Source organism: Volvox carteri, assembly GCF_000143455.1.
Source record: "Volvox carteri f. nagariensis unplaced genomic scaffold VOLCAscaffold_44, whole genome shotgun sequence".
Lineage (NCBI taxonomy): Eukaryota > Viridiplantae > Chlorophyta > Chlorophyceae > Chlamydomonadales > Volvocaceae > Volvox > Volvox carteri.
The window spans coordinates 972791-985491 of NW_003307587.1; the positions used below are offsets into that span (position 1 = coordinate 972791).

At 56.7% G+C, this 12701-nt stretch overlaps 2 protein-coding genes across 2 annotated transcripts; both read left to right on the forward strand.

Moving 5' to 3' along the window:
• Window positions 1-5938: 5938 nt before the first annotated feature.
• On the forward strand, window positions 5939-6430 carry VOLCADRAFT_33332 (uncharacterized protein; the record flags this gene model as incomplete). The annotated part of the gene is made up of 1 exon (XM_002954587.1): window positions 5939-6430. A coding segment is annotated over one exon (492 nt), but the record flags the coding sequence as incomplete, so codon positions are not given.
• A 3133-nt stretch (window positions 6431-9563) lies between these two features.
• On the forward strand, window positions 9564-10079 carry VOLCADRAFT_65059 (uncharacterized protein; the record flags this gene model as incomplete). Its single annotated transcript, XM_002954588.1, has 2 exons — window positions 9564-9849; window positions 9901-10079. Coding segments are annotated over 2 exons (465 nt in total), but the record flags the coding sequence as incomplete, so codon positions are not given.
• Between the last annotated feature and the right edge of the window lie 2622 nt (window positions 10080-12701).

The window sequence follows — 12701 nt, forward strand, 5'->3', positions numbered from 1 at the left end:
ATACGCGCGAAGCACGACCACCAGCATCTCGAGAGGCCTTTTCAGCGGCCAGCTACGACAGCTGTGGGGGGGCAGCAGGTTGGCCTATCTCCCCTTGCTTTCACATGCGTGTTCGCGTGCACGTTCAGAGGGGCAAAATTTGTAATTGGACCATGTACGTTTCCAATCTTTATGCATTGACTGGGAAGTGGACGGCCGCAAGGATGGACATGTCCGCCTAGGTAGCTGCGTTGGGGCGTGTATGACAGCGTTAGTTAGGTGAAGTAACTCGTGAAACGTACCACCATTTGAGGTGGTGTGAGTAGGTGCCAGAAGAGGTGCAGCAGTGTATCTGCATCCACCATACAGATTCATGCATGCGATCAACTGGCCCCCGGCCCCTTCTGTATCTTCGCACGTTGTAGTGGTATCTACCCTTGGCGGATCCAGCGGGGTAGAGGCGACGTTGACTGGCGCCGATGAAGTAGACGGGCAGCTAAGTGTAGGTGAAGATTGTAGTGAAATCCAGAGTTGAGAGGTCGTGGTTCAGGTCGGCTTCAAGCCGCCTTAAATAGGGCTCAGCCCTGTATTGCTGTCAAGCGGACCGGTTATCAACCGTTGGTCTGTCAAACTCGGACAGGCCGAAGTCCCTTCATCGTTCACGATCGGTTAGTTTCTGATAGCCGTCTTGGCCGAGTCCTTCTTGGACGTGGTTACTCGCGTTCGTACGCGGTACCACAACATTGCCTCCCCCTTTAGGGCTTGGCGTCCGCGCAAGTCCGTTGTCGTACTGACTCCAGCTCTGCTGTCATATCGGGAGTGAAATGATCCGCTGGTTCCCAGCTGTTGTGCTCGTCGGTATATCCTTGCCACCGTACGAGGTATTCCTCCACGTACGTCCGTTTTCCGACTTTGTGTCGTCGGTAATCGAGCACCCTCTCAACCGGCAGATAACCATCTTCAGAGGTATCCTGCCAAACAGGCAATGTTTCGGGTGGTATGGGACGAAAAGGGCCATCAGCCTTGTACGGTTTCACGAGGCTTACGTGAAACACATTGTGTATCTTCAGATTGGGCGTGAGAGTTAACTTCACCGCAGCTTTACCAATCATCTTTTCCACTGGAAAGGGACCAACCCATCGAGGTTGTAACTTACGGGGTACCTTCGGGCCCATTCGTAAGTTTTTCGTACTTAAGAGTACTGAGTCACCGGGCTGGTACGTAGTTAACTTCACCGCAGCTTTACCAATCATCTTTTCCACTGGAAAGGGACCAACCCATCGAGGTTGTAACTTACGGGGTACCTTCGGGCCCATTCGTAAGTTTTTCGTACTTAAGAGTACTGAGTCACCGGGCTGGTACGTTGCCGATTTCTTATCTGCATTGTAGTACGCCGCGGTCCGATCTTGGGCTGCCATCAGGCATCTCTTTGCTTCCTTCAGTCGTTTTTCCAGGGTTTCAGCCATACCTGCGGCGGCCGGTACGTTACAGGCTGTTTCCCTCACCACCGGTGTTGCCGGGTGCCACCCGTAATTAAGGAAGAACGGTGTTTGGTTCGTCGCTCGGTTTAAAGCGTTGTTCACGGCAAATTCAGCCAAGGGCAATGCTTCATCCCACGATCGTGGTTCTGTAGCGCAATAACTGCGAAGCATGTCTACCAGGACTCGGTTCATCCGTTCCGTTTGTCCATCCGTCTCAGGGTGGAAAGCTGTGGAGAGATTAGGATCGATTTCAATCATCCGTGCCAGGTTTTGCCAGAAGTGACCGGCAAATTGAGATCCACGGTCCGAGACCGTTTGTTTCGGCACGCCGTGCAACCGGATCACGTTTTGAAGGAAGAGTTTAGCGGTCTTTTCGGCGGTGATACTTTTCCGTACTGGGACAAAGTGCGTCATTTCCGTCAAACGGTCGACGAAGACCAAGATCGCGTTGAACTGGCGAGCCGTACGGGGCAAGCCGGTTACGAAATCCATGGAGACGCTGTCCCACGGCATTTCGGGGATTGGTAAGGGTTGTAACAAGCCAGGCTTCTTGCCTGTACGGCTTTTGTTACGTTGGCACTTGTCGCAGGTAAGGACAACTTGTCGCACATCTGCGGCACAATTGGGCCACCAATGAGTACGTTGTACAAGTTCCAACGTGCGGTGAACTCCCGGGTGTCCGGCCAAGGGGTCACCATGGCAACGGTTTATGAATTCCTTGCGGAGATCGCCGTGATTGGGCACCGCAACACGTTTCTTGCCATCAGGAAGAGTTTTGAGCTAAAAGCCCTCTTGCGTTCTTTCCAGGTTCGCAAGGTTCTCAGGGTTTTGGAACCACGGGTCCTTCTCGTATCCGGTCAGGATGCGAGCCCTCAGGGTTTGCCGCGTTTGCATGCGTGTCACTGCATTCAGCAGCGGATGTCGGCTCAGTGCGTCAGCAACGTTGGTTTTACCGCTTCGGTGTTCCCAATCAAGGTGAAAACGGGAAAGGAACTCAAGCCATCGAGCTTGACGACGATTCAGCGTCGGTTGCGTCTTTAGATAGATCAGGGGGTGATGATCGGTCACGACTCTCACATCATGTGGACCTTCCAGGTAGCAGCGCCACTCTTGAAGTGCGTGTATTACACCAAGTAGTTCCTGCTCACCCGTGGTATAGTTCCGCTCCGCAGGGGTGAACTTTTTACTGGTGAAGGCGATAGGTTTTCCGTCCTGCAGTAGGACTGCACCCGTACCGCGTAAGGACGCGTCCGAGATCAATTCGAACGTAAAAGGCTTAGTCATGTTTGGGTATCGTAGCAGTACATCTCTGCTAACGCATTTTTCACCATTTCAAAGGCGTGTACCCGTACTGGTGTCCAATCTTCAGGACGGACTTGACTGTTTCCACGTAACATATCCGTGAGAGGAGCCGAAAGCGAAGCATACGCTTTAACGAACTTCCGGAAATAGTTCGTAAGGCCCAAGAACTGCCGTAACTCGGACACGTTCTGTGGCAGTGGCCATTCACGGACAACCTTCACCTTCTTAGGGTCCATGCGAACTTCTTCGGCACTAACAATGTGACCGAGGTACTCAAGCTGAGTTTGCGCCCAGTGGCATTTGGACGACTTTGCATGAAACCGTTCCCGTCGTAGCACTTCGAACACGGTTTCAAGGTGTTTTAGATGTTCTTCACGACTTCGGGAATACACCAGGATATCATCCAGGTAAACCACGACAAACTTGCCGAGGTAGGGCTGAAAGATTCGGTTCATCACCACTTGGAACGTGGCAGGGGCATTAGTCAGCCCAAAAGGTAGGACAACATATTCATAGTGTCCCAGGGGAGTACGAAACGCTGTCAGCGGTACATCCTCTGCTCGAATCTTAATTTGATGGTATCCCTGTTGTAAGTCAATGGAGGAGTAGATCACACTACCTCCCAGACTATCCACCAAATCATCTATCCGCGGCAACGGATACCGGTTTTTAACCGTTTGTCATTGTCATTGTGGTTACAGTATTTCCGCCGCCGACGCGGCGGGTGCCCTCACGAGCCGTGAGGCTCCAGAGCACGCTGTTGACGCTCATCAAAAACCTCAGTAAGGAAAGTAGCGATTTTCCTCGGATTGGTATTAAGAAATACCTTGCGCATATCAGTATCTTCAACGTTAATCAGAAACCTATTACGCAACTCAGTATACGCCTCACACTCCATGAGCACATGATATTCATCCTCAACCTTACCCGACGTACAGACCTGACACGTACGGCACTCTCTCGGCCTATGGTGTCCTTTGTTGACCTCCAAAGGCCAACAACAAAGACGGAATTTGGCAACCATACGCAACTGGTTGACCGGCAAATAAACACGCAAATAGCCTGTGGGATCGGAGCCCTCTCTTGCTGGTGAAGGGGAGCCCATCCAGTTATGATACCTGCAAAGCGAAACCCCTTTACCTTGGAACACACGCGGATCACCCCCTTGGCTGAACTGATCCCAGTCACTTAAAAGGAACGCAGATAACCTCTCCAGAACCTCACCCACTCGAATCAACTGAGACGAGTATACATCTACCTTCTGAGAAACGGAGTCACACGCCGGCCACTCATGGCCCAACCAACGCAAAATGATGAGCACTTTAGACGACCAGCAATCCACTTTGAGATCAGACAGAAGAGCCAGACGGAGATCATCTACTAACACGTCGTGATAGACCGACCCACGGGACTTGACTATCTTATTCCAGAAACACAACGCAAGGCGTAACCAAAAGTACTGCAAAGGCAACTGAGACAGCTCCCTGTACAACAGCTTGTAAGGTACCTGCTTGAGCCCAGCACAACGTAAACAGAAGTCACGCTGGACCTGGACCATACCATCTTCCAAAGCCAAATCAAAATATGACTTACCAGCGGGTAAAACACCTTTACCTAACCGCAGGACGGAGACAATCCTATCAGGACCCCAGACCTCAGCACCATAACAGAGAACCGAACGGACCTGGGTGTCGAACGCTTGAAGCCGAACGGCAGGAGCCCACACCCTGTTCTCATCCAACCGATTACTAAGGCCGAACATAGCCCGTCGCCCTGCTTCCAAAAGTTCGTTGACACAACTCGCAAACGGGGACGCAGGGCCCCAATAGAGACCCAAGTACCTAACGCGACCACACCAGTTAATAGGACTAGGAACAAGTAAACTACCAACCATGGGTGGGTGCCAAAGCGACCCATCAGTACGGAGAGGAAGCATGAGCCTCACCCCCTCAAACGCCCTCTTAACGACATCAACGGAAGCAGCCACAACAAGGGCCTCACATTTCCGAACGTTGCAGCGCATACCAAAAGCAGCACAGAACTCAATAAGCAGCTTAAGCGAGAACTGGAGGCGTGCCAACGAGGTCGCGAACAAAGTAAGGTCGTCTGCATAGAACAACAGAGGCAACCGACGATCATTAATGACAGGACATTCGTGTGCACGTGTGTTTGTGCGTTCAGCCCTCGATAATCCACCACCATGCGTAACGTTCCGTCCTTCTTTCCCACGAAGAGGATCGGAGCTGCCCATGGAGATACGCTAGGGCGAATCATCCCCTTTTGCATCAGGTCAGTTACTTGACGAGAAAGAGGGGCTGCCATCCGGTGCGTCCACCTCCGCGGCCGGCGGGGTTGTGACCACGTCCGCCTCGGTTCGGCGGGGGCCCGGAGCCCCGCCCGCTTGGACCCGCACCGCGGCCGGCGCCGCCTGCGCCATGGCCAGCGTTCGGAGCGTACCCGCCCCGACCGCGTCCAACCGCGGCGGCGTAGTTCATGGGTGGAGCCTCTGGCTCCTGGTTGGCAGGAACGGGGATAGCTGCGTTAGACTTTACGGCATTCCGCCCGGATGCGTTCTCGAGCAGCTGCTGGCGCTCCGCGCCAAGTGCATGAGCAAGGAGCTGAGCATAAGTCGTATGCGGCTCAAAGGTTACCGGGTTGCAAGCAACTGCCTTGCGCAACGCGGGTAACAATGCCATGCGGAAGTGGAAACATTTTGTGCTTTCGGGCATATCGGGCAGGTCCTGAACCAAGGACTGGTATCGGCTCGCAAACGTAGCTACCGCCTCGTTGGGGCCTTGCTTGAATTGCCCGCTGGACAATTGCTGTTGCGCTAGGTCCGCACGGGACTGTACCTCCGGGGCAAAGCGAGCAAGCAATGCCAAGAACAACCCCTCTACTGTGTAGTTGGGGTTCGCACGTGTCCAGACGACATGCCATGTCTTAGCTTCCGCTTCCAAAGCTCCGCTAAGGAACAGCTTTTGCAAGTTCGGATTGTTCACCCAGCCAGCGACTGCGAAGTAAATGCGTGCGTCAGCAATAAACGCATGAACACGTTCCGCGTCAACTGGCTTTCCTACAGCAACGTGTAGTTTTGGTACCGGTATCATTGGTCGGAAACCACTGACCGCTGGGTCGACGGGTGCTCCAGCCGCTCCACCGGGAATGGCGTCCACCGCCATGGGTACTGGGCCGGGTGCCGCGACGGCGGGTACTGGGCCGGGTGCCGCGACGGCGGGTACTGGGCCGGGTGCCGCGACGGCGGGTACTGGGCCGGGTGCCGCGACGGCGGGTACTGGGCCGGGTGCCGCGACGGCGGGTACTGGGCCGGGTGCCGCGACGGCGGGTACTGGGCCGGGTGCCGCGACGGCGGGTACTGGGCCGGGTGCCGCGACGGCGGGTACTGGGCCGGGTGCCGCGACGGCGGGTACTGGGCCGGGTGCCGCGACGGCGGGTACTGGGCCGGGTGCCGCGACGGCGGGTACTGGGCCGGGTGCCGCGACGGCGGGTACTGGGCCGGGTGCCGCGACGGCGGGTACTGGGCCGGGTGCCGCGACGGCGGGTACTGGGCCGGGTGCCGCGACGGCGGGTACTGGGCCGGGTGCCGCGACGGCGGGTACTGGGCCGGGTGCCGCGACGGCGGGTACTGGGCCGGGTGCCGCGACGGCGGGTACTGCAGGCGGTGCGATCGGCGGAGCGGGGGCGGGTTGCCCCCCCGGCGGCGCGCCCGCAGGCTGCGCCGCGGGTTGACCCGCTGCCGCAGGTGCGCCTGCGGCCTGCTGCTGGGCTACGACGGCCGCGCAGAACTGCAGGAACGCGAGCATGTTTGCCTGCTGTTGCGCCGGGTCCATGGGTGGTGCGGCTGCGACAGCAGCCAGTGCAGGGCCAGCTGCCGCCGGCAGCATCATGGGACCGGCTGCGGCCGCTGGTGGCTGGGGCGGAGCAGCGCCCCCAGCCCCTGCCGGGGCAGCTGCGGCTGCTGGTGCCGGCGGTGGTGCTGCGGCCGCAACGCCAGCCCCGGCCGGGGCAGCGGCAGCTGCGGGTGGGGCTCCTGCCCCGAGCATAGGGGCAGCAGCCCCAGCAGCATTAGCTGCGCCACCGGCGGGTGGTTGAGCTCCTACAAAGAGAGGCGGAGCTGGAGGAAGGTATCCCGCACCAGCGAGAGGCATAGCAAGGGGCGCATTGAGGCCTGGGGCAGGAGGCGCGCCCGCTGCGTACTGCATCAGCATGTTTTGCCAACCCGGCGGTGCGTTGCCTAACGGTGGAGGTTGCGCCATCAGGGTAACTCTAGCGTGGCCGACAAGTCACGCGCTTCCCACTCTCACCAGAGTTGGTATCCGAGTCCGTGAGACCTGACGAGGCCGTGTGCGACTCGTCGCTCACTGAGGGGGAAAACAAAGGACTTCCGGGTAAACAGGCAAGTCCACCACGGGTATCGAGAGGCGCGGAAGCGATTAACCCTTGGAACGGTTAGCTGCTAGTTTGCGGGGAACTGCGTTGGCGTTACTACGCAGCCCTACTGGGGACTCTCAGTACCTACTGGAGATTCGCAGGCGACCGAAACGTCGGAGAATTCGTGCAAACGCGTCCATGCAGGAAGGCGCGCACCGTCAGGCCTGCGAAAGGTCCCGTACTGCAGCTCCAAGATGCCCGGAGCGCGAGCCTGAAGCGCCGCTAGGCTGATGTATCCCAGGGGGTGGCTCCAAGGACTGCGCGGGGGGCCTCGGGTCTCGATACCACTTGTAGTGGTATCTACCCTTGGCGGATCCAGCGGGGTAGAGGCGACGTTGACTGGCGCCGATGAAGTAGACGGGTAGCTAAATGTAGGTGAAGATTGTAGTGAAATCCAGAGTTGAGAGGTCGTGGTTCAGGTCGGCTTCAAGCCGCCTTAAATAGGGCTCAGCCCTGTATTGCTGTCAAGCGGACCGGTTATCAACCGTTGGTCTGTCAAACTCGGACAGGCCGAAGTCCCTTCATCGTTCACGATCGGTTAGTTTCTGATAGCCGTCTTGGCCGAGTCCTTCTTGGACGTGGTTACTCGCGTTCGTACGCGGTACCACAACACACGTGTCTGCCATAGTTTCATTGGGCCGTGCTCTGTTGACGCTTATGATGTGGGTTGCAATGGCCGACTCCTGTATGCTGTAGGGCGCAGGTTTGATTTGAGATTTCTTGGGTATCGGGTCTGTACGTTCCATCGAAATCGGTGGGTTTCATCGTATTTCATAGCTGACTGATGGAGCCGTGTCCTGGGTCTCTAGATCGGACCTACCGCGCGCTGCAACCGCCTGCTGGCTCATCAGCCCAGGCGGAGTGTATGGCATATCGGCTGCGGCACCTAACTGGTTGCCTTTTCTGGTGTTTTGTTGTCGCACGAGTGGAGAACGTGGAGGATTAGGAGGCTAGGCTACGTGGAGTTCATTCCGTGGGGCAGAATGAACTGCGCACGCGCCCCCAACAGCTATTTCTTTTCTGGATGACAGAGCAGACGCAACCCGCAGCCATAGAGCGAGTGCGACAAGAGTCGTCACAACCGGCGGCGAGTGACTTCTTCTCACTTAACGCGCTGCCGCTAGGCTCATGATGACGAAGAAACATGAAGGTGGTTTAAACTTGAAGGTCTCCTCTGGGAGCGAGCCCAACAGACCTATCTACAAACCTCCGTAGTCATGCCTCCGTCTCATGCATGCTCGCATGCACGTGTGCATTCAACAAAAATGTGAGCAGCGAGACACATGTTGGCGCCCGAGGTCGGCTGTACGTCCGCCCTCTCGCCATCACACCACATCGAAACACGCCATACACCACATAGTAGGTCATCATCCATCCGGAAAAAATAAACACAACTTGATCGGGTGCGACACCACAAAGCCCGGGATAAAATTGCTGCTTCGTAGTTGCGCGCGCAAGCTTTCCTGGGCAGTACAGCCGCGATGCGTGCGTTCCGTTCGTTGCAACGTGTTTTAATGGTGTGTATGTGCATATTGCGTCGCATCACATGCGATGATACTTGCTGCCTGTTTTCATAGAAATGCAGCAAGGGTAATACGTGTGCACATACACACATTCCCGCATTCAAGGACCCCACGCCTGCATTTCGACGCACCTTTGCATGCATTGGGGACGCAACCGCGCACGTGTCTTCCACCTTTCCCTCTGGCTTTAGCAGGTGGTTCGCAAGTCTAGGGCTGCTTTTGGCGATATTGGCCATTGTCACATACTGCTGGCCAGATTTCCCTGCGCGGGAAATTTGGGAGGCCAGGCACGTCGCGCTGCGGCGCTTCGCCCTGAAGCGGACGAGGGAGAATGAAGATGACCTCCCGCGTACCCGCATCAATACCAATACAACGTCCATGGGCCCCCCGGCTTTTACGGACACACCCGCACTTGTGTGCGGATCTTGTAACTTGTAACTATAGGGGCTACAGGCGCGCGCGAGTACCATTCCCCGCAGCAAGCAAAGCCGGCAGTTGCACCACGGTAGGAACACGCGGTGCCGTAGATGCCGCGTTAGCAGAACGTACTTACGTAGCTAAGGTACATACGTACAGACAGAACATACGTACAGACAGAACATACGTATAGACATAACGTACGTAAAGACATAACATACAATCTTATATATACATATAGACCGACAGACGCACAAAGTTCTCTAGACATCCCTCCGCGTCAAGCGACTTATGAAAGCTGTCACGCGGCATACACTCGCATGACGTCACACATCCGGATGCTCGAGATACACGGTACACGTCCTGCGTGCGTGCGTGTGACTAGCGCATAGCTGCACTCCCGGGTGAACGAGGTGGTGGTCGGGCAGCTGGCTGTCGAGGTGGCGGACGCGGTGGACGCGGCAGGCTAGGTCCCCGGGGTGGCCGTGGGGGGCGAGGCGTTGCCGGCTGCCGAGGCATGTGGGGCGGGGGCCGCGGCGAAGGCGGACTCCGCAGCAGGGGCGCCCTCTGCAGCTTTGGTGGGGGTGGTGACCTGGTCGAACGCGACGGGCGGGGTGGAAGCGGTGGTGGCGGCGGGGAGCGGGGGATCAGCGGCCGCCGCGGAGATGGCTGGGAGGGCTTAGAGGGCTGGGGAGAATGTTTCTTGGTCGGGGTTGAGCTGGCTGGTGGGGGCGGCTGACCTGGTGGAGATGGCCGGGGTGATTGCTTTCCCTGCCGTGGCGGTGGTGGCGGTGGCAAGGTTGGCGGCAGTAGCGGCGGCGAGCGTGGCGGCGGAGGTGGCGGGGACGAGCGCGGCGGTGGTGGCGGTGGCGGCCGCAGCGGCGGCAGCGGCACTTGTGCGCGCTGTATTGGCGGGGTCACCGAATAGGAGGAGGGCATGCAGTCCGGGTCCTCCGTGTCCACAAGTCCATCGCTGCGGAGCAAGGCAAGCGATAGACACATGATGTAGGGTTAGCAGCCCCATAAGTCTTTGTTGTGTTTTCAGGTCTGTAGGGTACTGTACATATAGACGATATACGACTTAACCTTTAAGGACGAGGGACGAGCACCAGCACACACACACGAGTACCGGGCTTGGAGGGCTGAGAAGCAGACATGCAGCCGAGACAGAAGATCGATCGCCAGGATGTATCAGATGTGGAGATTGCTGTACACCGCTAGACTCAGTTGCCCGGAAGGTGGAGAGAAGGAAAGGAAAGAGACTGTAGGCAGTGGCTGTTGTGGGCGATGCGAGACGCCCCATTGGAGCAAGGTGCAGCCAGATGCGCCTTACTGCAGCCGCGGGTTACCCGCCCCTCCCACTGAAACGGAAAAAACCTATGCTTACACCGCAGCACAGAATGACCTCTTTGTTTGTGGTTGGATCCCGGCAAGTGTGAATTAGACCGATGGGTGGATGGATACACACGCGAACGTGCGCATGCACAGGCCAGATACCTACCCAGCCTCATGCACCCCCTCACACGGCCGGCCCCTTATGCAGACGCACCAGTCATTGTCGATGCCGTCAGAACAGATCTGAGGGCCCGTCTCGGTCAGATTCACGAAGCGGCACACCGTCACGACGGCCGCGTAAGACGTCTTGGTTTTCAACGTGATGGCGACACCGGTCGTGCCCGACAGCACCTGAGAGAAGGAGCGCTTCAGCGTCCCCCAGTTTCCGATCGTAGGTGGTTGCCGGTCGTCTGTGAGCGCTGCCAGGACGATTGGGGGGGTCCTCCAGTTCGTTGGGATACCGTTGGCGGTCTCGTTGAACTCGTGAATCCTGGGGTGCACGCGGGCGGCACGTGCGTTGTCACATGCATAGTCGGTTGGAAGTGTTCGTTGCTCTGGTAACTAAAAGTGACGGGTGCTCAGTCACTAAGCGCGCGTGTGCGTGTGGAGACCTGTCAGCACACACCCCTAGGGAGCAGCATCTGCGGCGAGTCGTACTGCTGCTGATGGTGTTATGTGTGACCAGCGGAACTGAAGCAACGTCCAAGACCACCCCAAGCAATTACGTAAGGCACTTGCCGACCAGCGGGACAAATGTGACACGCCGCGGCTTTGTTGCTTTTGCTGTTGCTGTTGCTGGTGCTGGTGCAGCATCGGCTTCAGGGAATGACCGCCTTTATGTGACTCGGCTTGACCAGGACAGGAGCGGCCCTAGATAACCAAAACCACTAAGCACTCCCCGCTGGGGTTTGGCCGGCGCTTGGTGTGCTCTCTTAGTGGTCACTTTCGTGCGGCTGTGGAGAAGAGCGTTCATCGCCCATCTAGCGATTTTCCCACTAACAATACGCCTGATGCTCAGCATTAAGCTAGCACATACAGATGACGTAAACCTAGCTTACCATACTCGGTTATTCCAGTCGGCCGCCAGGCCTGAGTCGTATGCACCTGGTATGTTTTGGCGGACCCTGCATGTCAGGACGGCAAGGCGTGTGGTCACATAAGGGTGTGGCTGGGGAAACAAATAAAGACATACACATAGACACATACATACACATACACATACGCAGCCCATCCGGGCATATGCATACACATCATCCACATAGGCATACGTGCTAGAAGATGGAGAGAGCAAACGAAAATGAGCAGCATCTTTTAGATCGCTTGATTGACTAACGGATATGCATGTGCATGCTACTGCCTTGCTTTCAATTCAATGTAATATTAAGGACGGTGGGTTACGTATGAGAATGCGGGAGAGGTTTATGAGGCTCGAGATGCATGCCCACTCGTTCAGGAAGCGGACGCAACCCTCGATGATCCTACCTCTTCTCGGAATGGCACGATAACGGCACTTCGGCACTGCGTCATATAGCTGATAGACATCGTGCATGTACAACAGGCCATAGCCCCTGTACGACATACCTGTACGATACAAACAGTGCGCGAGTGGGGGTGCTGGGCGCTGGGTTATTGGTGACTATCCGCAGCATGTTGCTTGGATTGAGGGCCATGGCCGGTAGTGTGAAGTCACGGGGAATGCCGGGCTTGAGGTCCACGAATACGCTGAACTGGCCATTATCGATGGGCTTTGACCAGCCGGCCTTGTAGGCCTGCATGCGCATATGGGATATAGATTTTTTGGGCGAGGTCTTGAACAATCGCCTGAGCAAGGCACCCAGATCAAGCAAGGCAGGCTTATATAGCCATTACGATTTGGGTCGACCCGCCACGTGTCATTTCTGTTCGTTGGCCTTGTTGTTAGTCTTCTTCGTTAGTCATGCTCGTCGTTCTCTCATGTCGTGCACGACATGGGATTAACTGCAAAGACTGCAGCTTCATGTGGCCTTGCAGGCTAGGCAGGCACGAAATGCAATAGCAGGCAGCAGGGGCTGCGTGGCCGAGCCCCTTCATGGGGTCGCCTTGCAAAGCTATAGATACAGATAGAGCCACGCATGCACGCATCCCACATCAATAATCTCTGCCCTTAGAGAAGGTGCCAGGTCCGGCAGGTGGTAGCGCATATACAATAAACATTTGCTTTCCACTACGTGATCGT